Raw genomic sequence first — 16,368 nt, forward strand, 5'->3', positions numbered from 1 at the left:
GTGCCTGGGGCTGTCCCCGGTGGCCCTCCCTAGCCCAGCAGCACCTCTGGGAATCTGCTGGGAAAGTCAGCAAAGCGAGGCAGGCAGGTGTGTGTCCCTCCTTGCACCCTGTCAATGCACAGGCCTAGTGACTGAAAAAGATGGAGGCCTTGTTCCCCCGACCTGCCCAGGTTTTTGGTGGGGAAGAGGAGTGTTTTTCTGCAGGTTTATAATTGCATTATAAATAATTTTTTATTACTATGTAACTAATGTAATTAGATCACTTCTACAGTAGTAACAATTTACTTATAATGTAGTGCAATCACTATTCCCTATTTGTTATCATGTTTAGAATTTATCCTGCTTTAATCTTTACATGTGTGCTGAAAGCTTAGAGTTTAAGACATTTTGGATATGAAATCACCTCAATACATGTATTGAAAACCCCTTCAGATAACAAATGATTTTTCCATTAACAATGCAATTCAGGAGGTTCCTACAGAGTATCGATGATAACTTTCTGATGCAAGTGGTGGAGGAACCAACAAAGAAAGGCGCGCTGCTGGACGTTGTGTTAACAAACAAGGAGGGACTGGTGGAGGATGTGAAGGTTGGAGGTAGACTCGGCTGCAGTGACCATGAAATGGTGGAGTTCAGGATCCTGCGTGGAGGAAGCAGGGCCATAAGCAGGATCAAAACCCTGGACCTCACGAGGGCTGACTTTGCCCTCTTCAAGGAGCTACTCGGAGGAATCCCGTGGGCCAGGGCTCTCGAAGGCAGGGGGGTCCATGAGTGCTGGTCGCTCTTTAAACAACACTTCTTCCATGCACAGGAGCAATGCATCCCCCTGAGAAAGAAATCTAGCAAAGGAGGCAGGAGACCTGCATGGTTAAACAAGGAGCTTCTAGCGGAGATCAGGCAGAAGAGAAAGGTCCATGGAATGTGGAAAGAGGGGCAGGCCACTTGGGAAGAGTACAGAAACATGGTGAGAGCATGCAGGGATGTGACGAGGAAGGCCAAGGCCCACCTGGAATTGAAGCTGGCAAGGGATGTCAAAAACAACAAGAAGGGCTTCTTCAACTACATCAGCAGCAAAAGGAAGGCTAGGGACAATGTGGGGCCGCTGCTGAATGAGGCGGGTGTCCTGGTGACGGAGGATGCGGAGAAGGCAGAGCTACTGAATGCCTTCTTTGCTTCAGTCTTCAGTGCTAAGACTGGCCCTCAGAAATCCCAGGCCCCGGAGGTAAGAGAAGAAGCCTACAAAGAGGACGACTTTCCCTTGGTCGAGGAGGACTGTGTGAGGGATCGCTTAAGCGATCTGGACCTCCACAAATCCATGGGCCCCGATGGAATGCACCCACGAGTGCTGGAGGAGCTGGCGGATGTCATTGCTGAGCCACTCTCCATCATCTTTGAGAGGCCCTGGAGGACAGGAGAGGTGCCCGAGGACTGGAGAAAGGCCAATGTCACTCCAATCTTCAAAAAGGGCAAGAAGGAGGACCCAGGGAACTACAGGCCGGTCAGCCTCACCTCCATCCCGGGAAAGGTGATGGAGCAGCTTATCCTGGAGGCCATCATCAAACAAGTGGAAGAAAAGAAGGTTATCAGGAGTAGTCAGCATGGATTCACCAAGGGGAAATCATGCCTGACCAATCTAATAGCTTTGTACAATGACATGACTGGCTGGGTAGACGAAGGGAGAGCTGTGGATGTTGTCTACCTTGACTTCAGCAAGGCTTTCGATACAGTCTCCCATGAAATCCTCCTAGGGAAGCTGAGGAAGTGTGGGCTGGATGAGTGGTCAGTGAGGTGGATAGAGGACTGGCTGAACAGCAGAACTCAGAGGGTTGTCATCAGCGGCGCTGAGTCTAGTTGGAGGCTGGTAACAAGTGGTGTCCCCCAGGGGTCAGTACTGGGCCCAGTCTTGTTTAACTTCTTCATCAACGACCTGGATGAAGAGTTAGAATGTACCCTCAGCAAGTTTGCTGACGACACCAAACTGGGAGGTGTGGTGGATACACCAGAAGGCTGTGCTGCCATTCAGCGTGACCTGGACAGGCTGGAAAGCTGGGCAGAGAGGAACCTGATGAGGTTCAACAAAGCCAAATGCAGGGTCCTGCACCTGGGGAGGAACAACCCCATGCACCAGTACAGGCTTGGGGTGGACCTGCTGGAGAGCAGCTCTGCAGAGAGGGACCTGGGTGTCCTGGTGGACGACAGGTTGACCATGAGCCAGCAGTGTGCCCTGGCTGCCAAGAAAGCCAATGGGATCCTGGGGTGCATCAAGAAGAGTGTGGCCAGCAGGTCGAGGGAGGTTCTCCTTCCCCTCTACACTGCCCTGGTGAGGCCTCATCTGGAGTACTGTGTCCAGTTCTGGGCTCCCCAGTTCAAGAAAGATGAAGAGTTACTGGAGAGAGTCCAGCGGAGGGCTACAAGGATGATGAGGGGACTGGAACATCTCTCCTATGAGGAGAGGCTGAGGGAGCTGGGCTTGTTCAGCCTGAAGAAGAGAAGGCTGCGAGGGGACCTTATAAATGCTTATAAATATCTGAAGGGTGGGTATCAGGAGGATGGGGCCAAGCTCTTTTCAGTGGTGCCCAGCGACAGGACAAGGGGCAATGGGCACAAACTGAGGCACAGGAAGTTCCGTCTGAACATGAGGAAGAACTTCTTCCCTCTGAGGGTGACGGAGCACTGGAACAGGCTGCCCAGGGAGGTTGTGGAGTCTCCTTCTCTGGAGATATTCAAGACCTGCCTGGACAAGGTCCTGTGCAGCCTGCTGTAGGTGACCCTGCTTTGGCAGGAGGGTTGGCCTAGGTGACCCACAGAGGTCCCTTCCAACCCCTACTATTCTGTGATTCTGTGAATGTAATGTATGTGAGGATAGCTGCTGCTTGTTCTATCCATTTTCTATAGTTTACGTAGTTAAAATATTTGTATTATAAACTTGTATGACTTTCTTTCCTCACTGTCATGATGGAGAGCAATACAGATTTTAGGGCTATCCTCTTCTTCATTTTCCTTAATACAAGGCACTGGGGCAGAAAGCCTCCCCTACAGAGTGGGACAAAAACGTCCTTGTTAAATAGTTAAAAGGAGTTGAACTGTTTTGCTTTCCACCGTGGTTTGATTATTTAGCTGTTAGAAGAGCTCAGGACTTCCTTTGAGCCTTGTTTCAGGTCTGGGTCTGGAGACACAATCATCTTCAGTATCCTCGCTGAGGACAGAAACGCAGGTGGAAAGCCAGGTGCTCACTCAGTGAATGAAGGTGAGCTTTGTGCAGCACCCTAGCCTGGGTCATTTTATTTCACTACTGAGCAGAAAAAGATGATGTATCTGGTACCCGTTATTCTACTTACTATTGTGTGAGAATCTGGGACCTGTAAAGCAAATTCTGAATTTGCTTTCAGTAGGTTAATTGTTGTTACTGGGAAATGCTGAAATGCATTTATGTGGTAATAAAGATTGCAGAAGCATCTGACTTTCTCAGCCTGATAAGTAAGGTGGAGCTCCATGCCAAGTGTATGGTAAGTTTGAGCAGTTAAGAGTTTGACTTCCTTCCTCAGCCTTTGAGATCGGTACTGTGGGGCGCTCAGTGCATGAAGGATGACATTTTTTGGTGGGTCAATATGTTGAAGTTCCAGAGAGTACCACAAGGTGTAAAAATGTAGTCAGTACACTTTGTGACTGCTGAGTTTTCACTTCCAATCCTGCAAATTTACTGTTGGAGTTTGTTTTTCATTTGTGGCTATTCTCACTGGTTTGTAGTTTGAGTTTGGGCTTCTGGACTTAGCTGTTGTTACTTGACTTGGAATTCTTGAGAATTGTTCTTTGAATGTTTTTGAAACCCCTACCCTTGCCACAGAGCATGGTCCGTTAAACTGCAAACCTGAAGTGATGCACCAGCAAAAACAGAACAGTGGATTTTTAAAATAGGTAACTGGAGGACAGCCGTATTCACATTTGGCAATTTGTAGAGAGCTCTATTACATCCTTAAGGTCTTGCTAGGAATTTATTCCATGATTGTAAGAGCTTGGAAGACTGCTCATGCAATTCAAGAAAACATTTAAAATAGTTAATGAGTTGTGTGTGTTAACACTAATGAATGATAAGAAGAATGTTGTTCCTTCCTGTTGGAAATCATAGACCTACTACATCATCTATGTGATCCGCAAATAAGAAATAAAAGAGCTTAGGAGTTATTTGGGTTAGATTCACCACTAATAGACATTTGACTAACCCTGTGAAGATTCCCCCTGCCCCGTTGTGTTGAGTTTCCATGCAGAATTCAGTGTTGTCAGCTTTTGAGACCTTTTAAAGTGCTTAGAAGAGAACAAACCAGTGCATGCTAATTTAAAAAAAATCCACACTGTAAGTCTTTTTAAAGGAATTACAGAGTTGAGATCCAGGTCTGGCCTTATAGGGCCTATGTCCAGGGCACTAGGGCCACAATTTATTCACAAAGGAGATCCAGTTCACAGAATCACAGAATGGTAGGGGTTGGAAGGGACCTCTGTGAGTCATCTAGTCCAACGCCCCTGCCGAAGCAGGGTCACCTACAGCAGGCTGCACAGGACCTTGTCCAGGCGGGTCTTGAATATCTCCGGAGAAGGAGACTCCACAACCTCCCTGGGCAGCCTGTGCCAGTGCTCCGTCACCCTCAGAGGGAAGAAGTTCTTCCTCATGTTCAGACGGAACTTCCTGTGCCTCAGTTTGTGCCCATTGCCCCTTGTCCTGTCGCTGGGCACCACTGAAAAGAGCTTGGCCCCATCCTCCTGATACCCACCCTTCAGATATTTATAAGCATTTATTAGGTCCCCTCACAGCCTTCTCTGAAATTCAGATGATGAATTCAGTGGTGCTTATTTTTAGGGGTGAACTAGAAATAGCGAAAGGGATTGTTTCTGTGATGGAACTGAAGTCAGGTGTGGATCCTTAAGGTGAATTCTGCGCAGGGACCTTTAGCCTTTATGGAAGTCTTCTGTCACGTGTTTGTGGGGCTCCTTACATGCCAAAATTAATTACTCTTACACAGGTATAGGCAAAATAAGATGTCTTCTCATGTTATTACACTAACTTTAGAGACTTGTAAAAACCAAACACAGTCATGAATAAAATAAGAGACAATGGAAACAGCATCTTAGCGTGCCAAGCTAACAGTATGAAACAAATGTGTTGGGTGTTCTCTTTAGCACCATCGTGAAGAACTGTATTTCGTGCTGTAGCTGTAAGCATTTTGGTGTTTGAGTGTGCATATGACTTTTTTTTATTCTTTGATAGTGAAAACAGCAAATGCTAATTTGTTGGAGATTTTTCGATTCATTTTGCTGTTTAAATGTATGAGGCTGTAGGCTTTAGGATTTTTCTTCCCCCTTCGCTGCTCCTGCACCCAGTAAGTTTAAATACATTAGGTAGGTGTTGTTTTTTTTGAGGTTTCTGTGTCTATGAAATAGTTTCATACAACTTCTAATATTTCATTAACTAAGTTGAAGTGTGAGTGATTAGAAACCCTATGTTAGGATCAATGACAATACATCTTAGCATCACATCAGTGTCCTTGACAGTTCTGCCTCTTACAGAAGTGTTTTCTATGTCACAATTGTAAATACAATTTACTGCACAGTGACCACTGTCTTACTTTAAATGGCAGTTTCATAAATTGTTTGACCTGAAGCACTTCAACACCAAAATTTTAACATAAAATTTTCTTGTGTTTGGCTTTTATTTCATATTTTCCCACAATTTAATCATTAGTGAGTCAAGTCGCTTTTTACTTCAGTGGCCTGTCCCTCTTTCTCTCTGTTGGCCTGTTTTGATTTTTTTAAACTTTTGTTTCACTGTGTCTGTCCCTTTCCTGTTCCTTTTCCTGTAGTCCTCTTTTCATTTCCTTGCTGCTGTCTTCCTGCTATCCTTGTTCTCCTCAGGAGTGTTTTCAGTGTTTCCTTTGTCTTCTTTCTTTTTGCATTTGTTTGTAAGACACCGAGATGCTTAGTGAAAGACATTTTAGGGATGCAACTTCGGGTTGTAAGATATATTGGGCTAGTCATTTGAAAAGGTAACCAGGTGCAGGAATCCCCTAGCTAATCTATGTGCACTTTGCATACTTACTATTGTGTTCCAATTGCTGTTCTTTTTGAGAAGATTCTGCAGAATAGACTTGTTAAGTCTTGCTAGAGGGGAACAAAGGGCTCCTCAAAAAATTGCCCTTTGCAATGGGATGCTTGTCCTGAGCTCCCACCCATGCCACTTACGAGTTACACGTGGGGAGTTCCTGTAGTTGGAGGTCTATGGTCTAAAAATTCCCATCTTTTTAGTGAGGGTTGGACCAGATGACCCACAGAGGTCCCTTCCAACCCCTACTATTCTGTGATTCTGTGACTCTGTGCTTTCCCGAAGCTCCCTTTTATTTTTCATCTTGCAATAGGTAAAGGAGAAAAGGTTTCTTGCTTCTTCAGGCAGCCTAGGGACTCCTGTTCTGATGCAATGGTAGGCCATAGAAGCTGTTTGCTGAATGTGTTTCAGTGACTATTGACTAGAAGTTGCCAGTTTCATGGCTTGTAAGAGTACTTGATTTAAGGAACACAGATAATTTAAATGCTTCTTTGTCTTTGCTTGCTTAACCAATGTTACAGTGCCAGCATAGCCAAGGAGAGCCAGGAACGTATGACAAGTCTTGAGCTTTTTTCTTGTGCCCTGTGTTCACCCCATATCAGTACTAATAAAAGCTGAACATCCTTTGTGCTTCCTCAGCTTTTTTCCAAGTTTCAATTTCCATTTTCTTTGTTTGAAGCACAGAGAAGAGCAAATGTGCATAAGCAAAACTCCATACTCAAGCCAAGATGCAATAGATGCAATTGAATAGCAGTCAGTTAGGAATTTTAAGAAGAGCTTTTCTATGAATATTTAATTACTACATTAACTGAGCAAATAAAGAATGTCCCATTAATATTCATACTGTGTTAGCAGTGGTTCAAAGGAATTTAATATGTTTTATATTTCATACAGCATTGTATGTGTTGTGTAGGCCTTCAAAGAATGCTCACATCTAGTAAGCTAATAACACTACAGATCACCCTAGCTATCCCTTAATTCTCTGAAGTTAAGGAATTCTCTGGATTAAGGAATGTCTGTTGTCTTGCTCAGAAATGTGCTATGCAAAGAACTCTTCATAGTTGTGTAATGGTACCAGTCTTGAATGTGTTGTTACCCAAAAATGATTCTTTTCTTAAGTGACTATCCAAAGAGCTGAGGTATAGCCTGAAAGCTGCGGAGATACTGATAATGATCCTGCATCTTCCAGAACTCAGTGTGCTGTCTCTGCCATCTTTATTACTGTACCTGCTTTGTCATCTTTTGGAGAGCAAAGGTTAGGAGGTATTTAATATTTGGTTTGTTTGCTTCTGCTTAGAGCTTTAAAAATATTGGTAATCTGAATGTGGAAGATGGTCTGCAGAGCAAGGGGCCAAATGCAGAACCTGGAACTCAATTCCTTTGCTGTGAGTGACATGTTCTTCCTGTGTGTGTTAGTTTCTTTTTTTAAATGTAATTTGCAAGTTAATATGTTTTATCTAAGAGTGAGAAAAAGAATAATGCTTACTTGTGGTGTTGTGGCACTTCAAACAAACAAAAACATCTCTAGAGACAGCCTTGTAGCTTTCATTTGCTTGCTGAAAATAGGAGCACTCATCCTCTTGCATTGACATGATTTTTAAATTCTTTATGGCCTTTTCCCATTGACTACCCTCAGTAAGACTTTGAATTTAAAGATGTTTACAAGAAAAGTGGCAAGCATAGGAACAACAGAAATGTTAAAACTTCTATTCTTGACTCTGATGTTGCTCTTTTCCCTCTTGCTGGCCTAGGAAAAGACATTAATAGGTGTTGAATTAAGACTTCATCTGTGGGTCCGTACTTCAGTCACTTAGAATTCTTACAGCTGTTTTTTACTGCGTATAGTGATAATTACTCCTGTTGGCAGAACAGCACTGATCTGATCTGCTCTGGCTGCTGAAATCTGTGAAGGAGCCAGGAACGATTTCTGTGTTTTATTGTTAACCCTGAATGCACAGTTCTGTTAGTACCACAGTTGGCCCCTGCTTTGTCTGAGTATCAAGTAACCTGGTGTTAATGAACATACAGATATTAAAAAAAAATAAATTGTATAATCTAAAAGAGGTATTATGTGCTCCTGTTTTGGCAACCCGGCTTTTGGGATTGGTCTGTCGAAGATGTCATGCATCAGGAAACCATCTAGTCTGGCTCACGGAGAGCAGCTCTTGATAGATGAGCAGCTGTATCTCTAAGTACTTAATTTTCTTCCTTTATTGGATGTGGCTAAAAGAATTTAAAGGAAGCTAGACATTTCTTGTGCGCAGACATTATATGGGAGCTGATGAAACCTTTAGGTCTTACTGTTGCCTTTTTATATATATAGATTCAAGATATAATTTTGGTCTTGCTGCTGTGTAGCTTCACTATGGTCACAGTGTCTTCACTTCATGGCTAGAAGAGGTGATGGTGCTGTTTGGTTGCAGTAGGGAGCTCCTGGATCTCTTGCTTATATTTGGACTTAGCAGGATTCAAACAGCATTAGGGGAATTTGTGTTACTCCTGCCAACACAGTTGTTGCAACAAATACTGAAACAAGCAAGAAGAGAAAAATCTGCAACCCTCAGGGCATTGCCCCAACTTCTTTGAAGGAAACTTCGAGGGGAGAAGTTCTTCTGTTTTGGTGCTTTCTTTCACTGAAACAACTTGCAAAATGCCAATCTTGGTGACAGAATGTAGGAAAGCACTTCTTCCAATTAAATCCATTATGGCAATTTTCACACTTCTCCTCTTGCTCAAGAGGTATAAAAGTATTTTTCCTTTTTGTGTATATTCTCAAGAACAGAGTGGAAATCAAAATGAGACGTTGCCAGCTAATTTGTTCTCATCAGCATTCCAGAAATGGACAGGAGCCCATGTTTTGCAATAAGTGCTGAGGTGTAGGAGGAGTGTGTAAGTGTTATGGCAGTGATCCTGTTCTATTCTTCCTCTATGTTCCTCCTCTTCTGCCTTTTATTCTTGTGTGATTCTGCTTTTCTAAGGCCATAAATGATGATAGAAAAATCTTCCATCTTCATAAGCCTGTATGTGCCTCCTTGAATGTAATATCAATATTTCACAAATTAAAAAAAAGTGATGGTGCCTTCTGAGATGCATGAATTAAACCCATGATTTTCTTATCTGAATACTTCCCTTTTATATGCGTGTTTTGAATGTCTGGCCTTCCCTCAACTATTTTTGTCATAAAATGTAGGCTGTTACATAAAACCCCACCATTTTTTGAGTATGCCTATAATACTGTTTAAAGACTAGGCAAAGGCAAATAGCTGCAGCTGTGTAGTTTATAAAGTGGTGGCATTTAGAGGAGGAATGGGGGGGCAAGGTTTCTGGACTTTCTCTGGTTGAAATGCCTTATTTCTCCCACAGGAAGCAAAGTGGATTTAGTAGACAATTAGCTAAGGAGAGTCTTCCTTTTTCTGTGTTCTTAATCTTTTATTATAGCTTCTGCCAGCTGCCTGAGCTTTCTCCCTTGCTTGTGACTAGATCACCATAATAAAAAGGGGGTGGACGCTGAAATAAATACAAATATCTGCTTTTTCCACTATTGGTAATTAAAACAAAAAAAGTAAGTTGAAAACTGATTAGAACTCTGTCTTTCCGTGGTCTTTGTTGGCCTGACAATTTCCACTTGCCTGACATGTGTTGTTATGTTGGAATTTCATATAAATGTCTCACAGCAGAGTTTGATCTTCAGAGCTCTTTGTGTTGGTCTCTGAACACCCTTAGGAGTGCTTTTAGTACAAAAGCTACATCTAGATATTGAATATTATGGTCTGTACCAAACAGACTTCTGTTCTGTTGAAGTACTTCAGGGCTAAAATGTATTTTCTGAGAAATATCTCTAAGATTAGATGAATAGAGGATATATGAAGTTGTGTGGTTTTTTTCTTTTGCATTTCATCTTTCCCTTCATTAGAGGACTAACTAGAGAAATCCCTTTTCCCTGTGGGAAGCTGTAGTCCTGCTTGTGCTTTTCAGGTCTTATTAGTCATTTTTATTTAATACCCTTTGTAAAATATTTCTATACACTTCTGTCAGCACACATAACCATGTACTGTGTTGAAAAAGCCTCAAATAAGTGTTTCTTTTTGTGTGCAGTGGCAAATGTTATGGTAGAAAACAGCATGCTTTTTCTGTGGAACTCAGTGTAATTTGGTTTGCTCACTCTCTTCCGCTTTAAGTTCAGACAAATACAGTCCCAGTTATATAAACCAGACCTGCTGCTTAGGTGGTAGAATTTTTTTTGGTAGACTTTCTTTTGATTTTTTTGGTAATCACAGAATGGTAGGGGTTGGAAGGGACCTCTGTGGGTCATCTAGTCCAACCCCCCTGCCGAAGCAGGGTCACCTACAGCAGGCTGCACAGGACCTTGTCCAGGCAGGTCTTGAATATCTCCAGAGAAGGAGACTCCACAACCTCCCTGGGCAGCCTGTTCCAGTGCTCCGTCACCCTCAGAGGGAAGAAGTTCTTCCTCATGTTCAGACGGAACTTCCTGTGCCTCAGTTTGTGCCCATTGCCCCTTGTCCTGTCGCTGGGCACCACTGAAAAGAGCTTGGCCCCATGCTCCTGACACCCGCCCTTGAGATATTTGTAAGCATATATTGGGTCCCCTCTCAGCCTTCTCTTCAGGCTGAACAAGCCCAGCTCCCTCAGCCCTTCCTTGTAGGAGAGATGCTCCAGTCCCATCACCATTCTCGTAGCCCTCTGCTGGACACTCTCCAGCAGCTGCTCATCCTTCTTGAAGTGGGGAGCCCAGAACTGGACGGAGTACTCCAGATGGGGCCTCACTAGGGCAGTGCAGAGGGGAAGGAGAACCTCCCTCGACCTGCTGGCCACACTCCTTCTAATGCATCCCAGGATCCCATTAGCTTTCTTGGCAGCCAGGGCACACTGCTGGCTCATGGTCAACCTGTCGTCCACCAGGACACCCAGGTCCCTCTCCACAGAGCTGCTCTCCAGTAGGTCTGCACTGAGCGTGTACCTGGTGCATGGGGTTGTTCCTCCCCAGGTGCAGGACCCTGCATTTGGCTTTGTTGAACCTCATCAGGTTCCTCTCTGCCCAGCTTTCCAGCCTATCCAGGTCACGCTGAATGGCAGCACAGCCTTCTGGTGTATCTACCACACCTCCCAGTTTGGTGTTATCAGCAAACTTGTTGAGGGTACATTCTAACTCTTCATCCAGGTCGTTGATGAAGAAGTTAAACAAGACTGGGCCCAGTACTGACCCCTGGGGGACACCACTAGTTACCGGCCTCCAACTAGACTCAGTGCCGCTGCTGACAACCCTCTGAGTTCGGCCGTTCAGCCAGTTCCCAATCCACCTCACTGACCACTCATCCAGCCCATACTTCCCGAGCTTCCCTAGGAGGCTGTTATGGGAGACAGTGTCGAAAGCCTTGCTGAAGTCTAGGTAGACAACATCCACTGCTTTTCCCTCATCTACCCAGCCAGTCATGTCATCGTAGAAAGCTATTAGATTGGTCAGGCATGATTTCCCCTTGGTGAATCCATGTTGACTACTCCTGATAACCTTCTTTTCCTCCATTTGCTTGATGATGACCTCTAGAAGCTGCTCCATCACCTTTCTTGGGATGGAAGTGAGGCTGACCAGCCTATAGTTCCCTGGTTAATGTTGTTAATGCCTCTTACAAAGTTAAATTCAGTGAAGAATGGACCAGAGGTCACTAAAACTCTAAATTGTTCCATAAAAATACAGGGGTTTATCCCAAGAGATGTACCATTTCAACAGCCCTGACAGTGACAGCATCATCAGTTTGTAGTAGTGTAACTACTTATGCTGTGAAACATTAGGGTGCCTTAGAAATATCTTGATAATCTACAGATGTTGATATTGAAACTTTTTCTGTGGGTCCTGAACCTCAATGGGTTGTGATTTTTGTCTGTCTGTCTGTGGTGGTGGATGTGCTCTCCTCACATGGTATACACGGAGAGGAGCCAGGTAGAAGCTGTATTTTTCACTAGTGTAAACTTTTTTGTACTCATGGCTTATACTGCCCTACTGCTGTATTTTCACTGATACATGCATTAAGAATTCTACACTGCTGTTTCCTAATACAGCCATGTAAATTAAAAAAAGGGGGGGGGGGGCAGCATTTTTCAAGACAATGTTTTAAGTTATGTTATCTTCTAATGAAGAGAAACCAGTTATTGTACTAAACGACAGCATTCCCCGTGGAGGAGACTTTTGGAGATTAGACCAAGTGAGAGATGTCTAGTTGTCCTTGCATCTCTAAGAGAACTGGGTACCCAACCGCTCTTCATGTCTATAATGATCTCCTTTGTGGTGTACCAGAGTTCATGCTTATCTTTGAAAAAGAAACACAATAATGTAGTAGCTTTCCAAATATCCTGAGGACTGTACTTCCTAATGAGAGACTGCAGACCGATGGTGCCTTTTGCTTGTTGCCAGCAAAAAGAGTTGTCTTTTTATAGAACTTCCTAGATTTTAGGTGTATAGCCTTTTTCAATTTGGAGGTTTCTCTTACTAATTTGTACTTCTTTATATAATAACCACAGTGGTAAAAATAGTTGTTTTCATTGAGGAAAATTTTTTCTTTAGATGGTTGCAATATAAAGTTTTGGAAATATTTCTGAAAGTCTTCTGGGTAATATAATCAAATAACTTTTCCAAAACATGAGTAGAATATAATGAGTTCTTTTTAAAGATTTGTTTTTTTCATATATTTTATTGCAAAATGAGTGCATATAAATATGAAAGCATCTTTTGTTTTAGTAGTCTCACAGTTTTATCCTGGTAGCTATTGTGGTTATCTTAATAGTTTAGTAATAAGCCTTTCTTTTTCATTTTACAAGAGAAAAATGATGGATACTGAATCAGATGCCCAACTAAACTTACTAAGCAGCCTTTGAACTAGCAGGGGGATTAGGCTTTTTTGTCAGGAGTCCTGTTCTGCTAAAGGCACCATTTAGCACATACTCATTGGTAATGTGGTCCTGTCTTGAGCACAGGTAGATTTAATAAATTCTTAGCCTATTGTTTCAAGAGCCCACAAGAAATGTAATATAACTGCAGTATTGTCATATGGTTATTGAATATTAGATTATAATTATGTCAAGTCTGTTTAACATATGATACATGTTAAGGGCACTTTAACACTTAATGAACTGGTGTATTTAAAAAAAAAAAAAGGAGGGGGGATTAGATTCTTCTTTGGTCTCTCTGTTGGAATATTCCAAAGAATTTAATTTATTACTTATAGTGTAGGTACTTTAACATTTCCTTTAAAACACGTTGGCTAAGGGAAACAATTTCTTGTAATACGCTCTCTATCTATTTGCATATAATTGATAGTAATGATAATTTAAACACAAAAGGCTGATGTTTCAAAATTCCTTCCAAAGTTGAAGTAACTGATAAATCTTGTTGGAAAAAATGCTGCCATCTTTGTCTTTTATTGTAGGAGACCTCTGCTAAGAATAACTGGAGAAATTTTGCAGAATGGGAAGGGCATTTTGTTTGTATATAACTGCTGATACATTAAACAGTCCTTTTAGCTATATTAAAAAGCTAAATGCAACTCACTAAAATGCTCTCTAGCGATCTAGGCCAGATTTTAGCCCCATGACAGCTCCTGTCTCTCCCTTAACTTCTCGTTCTCTTTAGAGGTAAACAACTTAATGCAGCTGTAAGCTTTCTTTGCACTGGCAGACTTCAGCACTAACTAATCTAAACTCAAAACTTAGGTTTTAAAAAGGCAGATGAGTTTTCCTGTGAGGAAAAAATTTGTCAGTGGTTGTGAGACTTTCAGTTTAAGAAAGTAAATAGGTATTCAGATTGAATCAGTATTCTGCATTGGACAAACCTAGCGGCCCTTGATGGCTTTTAAGAAAAATAATTAAAAATATGGGGAAAAAAATCAGAAAATAATAATCACTTTGCATGTGCCATCTTGTTTTATAAGCTGTGAACTCCAAAACCAGCTCATCTTCAGGTTCCTTCTGCCAATGTCACGGTGGAAGAAGTACACAAGTTTTAGATCTCGGCCTTCTCACCTTGCAGTGTTGACTTGAAAATTACAATCTTTGCAAAACCAGAGAAGCTTGTGATATTGACTAAGCAAGCTAGACTCATTTTCAAATTTCACTACGCATAAAAGCAGTCTGGCATAAATGGTATGTTGTCCTCAAGCAGCCCAGTACATAGCCCTGCACCAGCTGGGTACACGTGCAGACAGGACTCTTTGGGGTGGAGGGAAGGGTGGAGGCTACATCTCCACCTGGTACATCTGTGGCCCCTTACGCTTGATGGCAGTTGTCAGTCACAGATGCTTTCCTGGGAGCTTAAGCTTGTGCAGGAATTGCTTTTGTGATGCTTTGCAATGAGTTTGTTGGCTGTTGTCTTGGTGTCCGCAACCACCTACTAGAGTTGTCCACTCTTGAGGCTTCTCTTATTGAATCAGTGCTTCCACATGTATAACCTTGCTGTAAATCTGATCTGTCAGGTGCTCTGCTTTTTCTGTGTCTGGCTGGTTAGTTCCATGTAAGGCATGAAGTAGGGCTTCCTGGTGAATTTTGTTGTCTCATGCTGAAGGTGAAGCAGTGACCTATTTTGTTTGAGTGAGCAGTCTGGGTATTTATTACTTTGCACTTCAGTCAGGAAAGGTATGGTTGTGACAGTCTGTATTAATACAAAAAAATACTGCTTTTATAAATAGCATCAAGTTGGAATTGGAACATACAGCAATTCTATAATCGGTTCTGATGTAAATGATCCTTATTCTTATGAATCCACTATAACATGAACAACTGTAGGAACACAGTTGTAATATTAAGTTGCTGTATCCGTACTCTTTAAACGCATATTCAAAGCACGGTGCTGGGTCACTTGAAATACAGTTGCTTGTGAATATTGTATTTGTTTTTGAACTGTACTGCATAGTGGATTGTAAGACTCTATTGCACCATCTTTATGGAGCTGATGTCCTCATAAGGTGTTAGTACCTTATGGTGCTGATCATTATCGAGAATGGATATTGCACTTTTTAGCTATCCCTTTTTAGTTACTGCAATGCTATTGATAGCTATTGTCTTTTGTACTGGTAAGGTCTTTCAAAAAAATAGTGTACAGTAAAATGCATTAAAAGCCTCATAAGGCGAGTACTGTGACAGAAGCTTTATTCTTTTCCAGACTCAGATAATTATTGATGCATGTGGATAACTTCAACGGAAGTAGCCTTTGATTCAGTACAGAAATCGAGGTGGTTGAAGGATTTTAAATCTCCACTAGATAAACTGTAAATGGCTTTTCAATCACAAATTTCATCTGCTCCTGTGTTCCAGATGGAGAAGATGTATTTATAATGTCTTTAGTGTGTTAAGACAGTGCCTGTGTGTTCATTAAACATTCAAACTAGACTTTTATCTTAACAGCTGCAGATACTTGATGTATAGATGAAGAATAACTTTCTCATATTAATATAATTTTATAAGGTAACTTTATTTTGTTCTATGCTGTCTGCAGAGAACTGCAAAGTAACTCTGTATTTAGACTAATTTGTATGTAGTAGCATATTGTCATTTCTCTTTGTTTACATAAAAAGAAAAAATAGTTTCTGTTCACAAAGTGTCTACTTGGAATTTGGTTAACCCTTTTGAATCTGAAAGGGACTTTTGTGGCTGAATTAGGACCAGGGGAAGATCACAGCATAGTGGAAGTGCTGACTTACAAATAATTGTATCCGTGAATTTTGTAAGGTGTTTGTGACCAAAGTAAGCACACAACTTGCTGACTGACACACTTTATGCTTAGTATTTTTGTTTTCTTTCCCCTAGTTTCTTTGCTTGAAGAATATAAGGACTTTTCTTTCGGCATGTTGTGAAATATTTGGAATGAAGAAAAGTGAACTTTTTGAAGCATTCGATTTGTTTGATGTGAGAGATTTTGGAAAGGTAAGTATCCTTTTAATTATATCCTGAGTAGCACCTGTGTTCTGCTGCTTGAGTATAGAAGACTTTCATGGTAGATGTGGTGTAGAAGTTGTGACTAATGGATGAGCATTCATTTGTTAAAGAAAACAGTGGGGAAGAATTAAGAAAGCAGAAGAATTAGATTTATATTGCAGGGGCTAAAAAGTAGCAGAGAAAAATCACTGGTAGGAAAGTTCTGAAGGTGTGAAAAGCACAGTTAAATTAAAGAAGTGGATTGAAAGATGCTGAGTTAAAGGTAAACGAAGTGTGTGAAAATGGCAAGCTGTGGGTGAGTGCTGTCTGGTGAAATCACTTCTGACATAAATAGTGTG

General features: G+C 41.9%; 1 protein-coding gene across 3 annotated transcripts in view; it reads left to right on the forward strand.

Moving 5' to 3' along the window:
• VAV3 (vav guanine nucleotide exchange factor 3) overlaps positions 1 to 16,368 on the forward strand; it is a 203,619-nt gene that overhangs the window by 21,143 nt on the left and 166,108 nt on the right. For all 3 annotated transcript variants that reach the window (XM_075422241.1, XM_075422242.1, XM_075422243.1), the window contains exon 2: positions 15,902 to 16,018. In XM_075422241.1, the coding sequence (XP_075278356.1) occupies positions 15,902 to 16,018 (117 nt within the window). The remainder of the gene's footprint in view (positions 1 to 15,901; positions 16,019 to 16,368) is intronic.

Source organism: Opisthocomus hoazin, chromosome 6, assembly GCF_030867145.1.
Source record: "Opisthocomus hoazin isolate bOpiHoa1 chromosome 6, bOpiHoa1.hap1, whole genome shotgun sequence".
Classification (NCBI taxonomy): Eukaryota; Metazoa; Chordata; class Aves; order Opisthocomiformes; family Opisthocomidae; genus Opisthocomus; species Opisthocomus hoazin.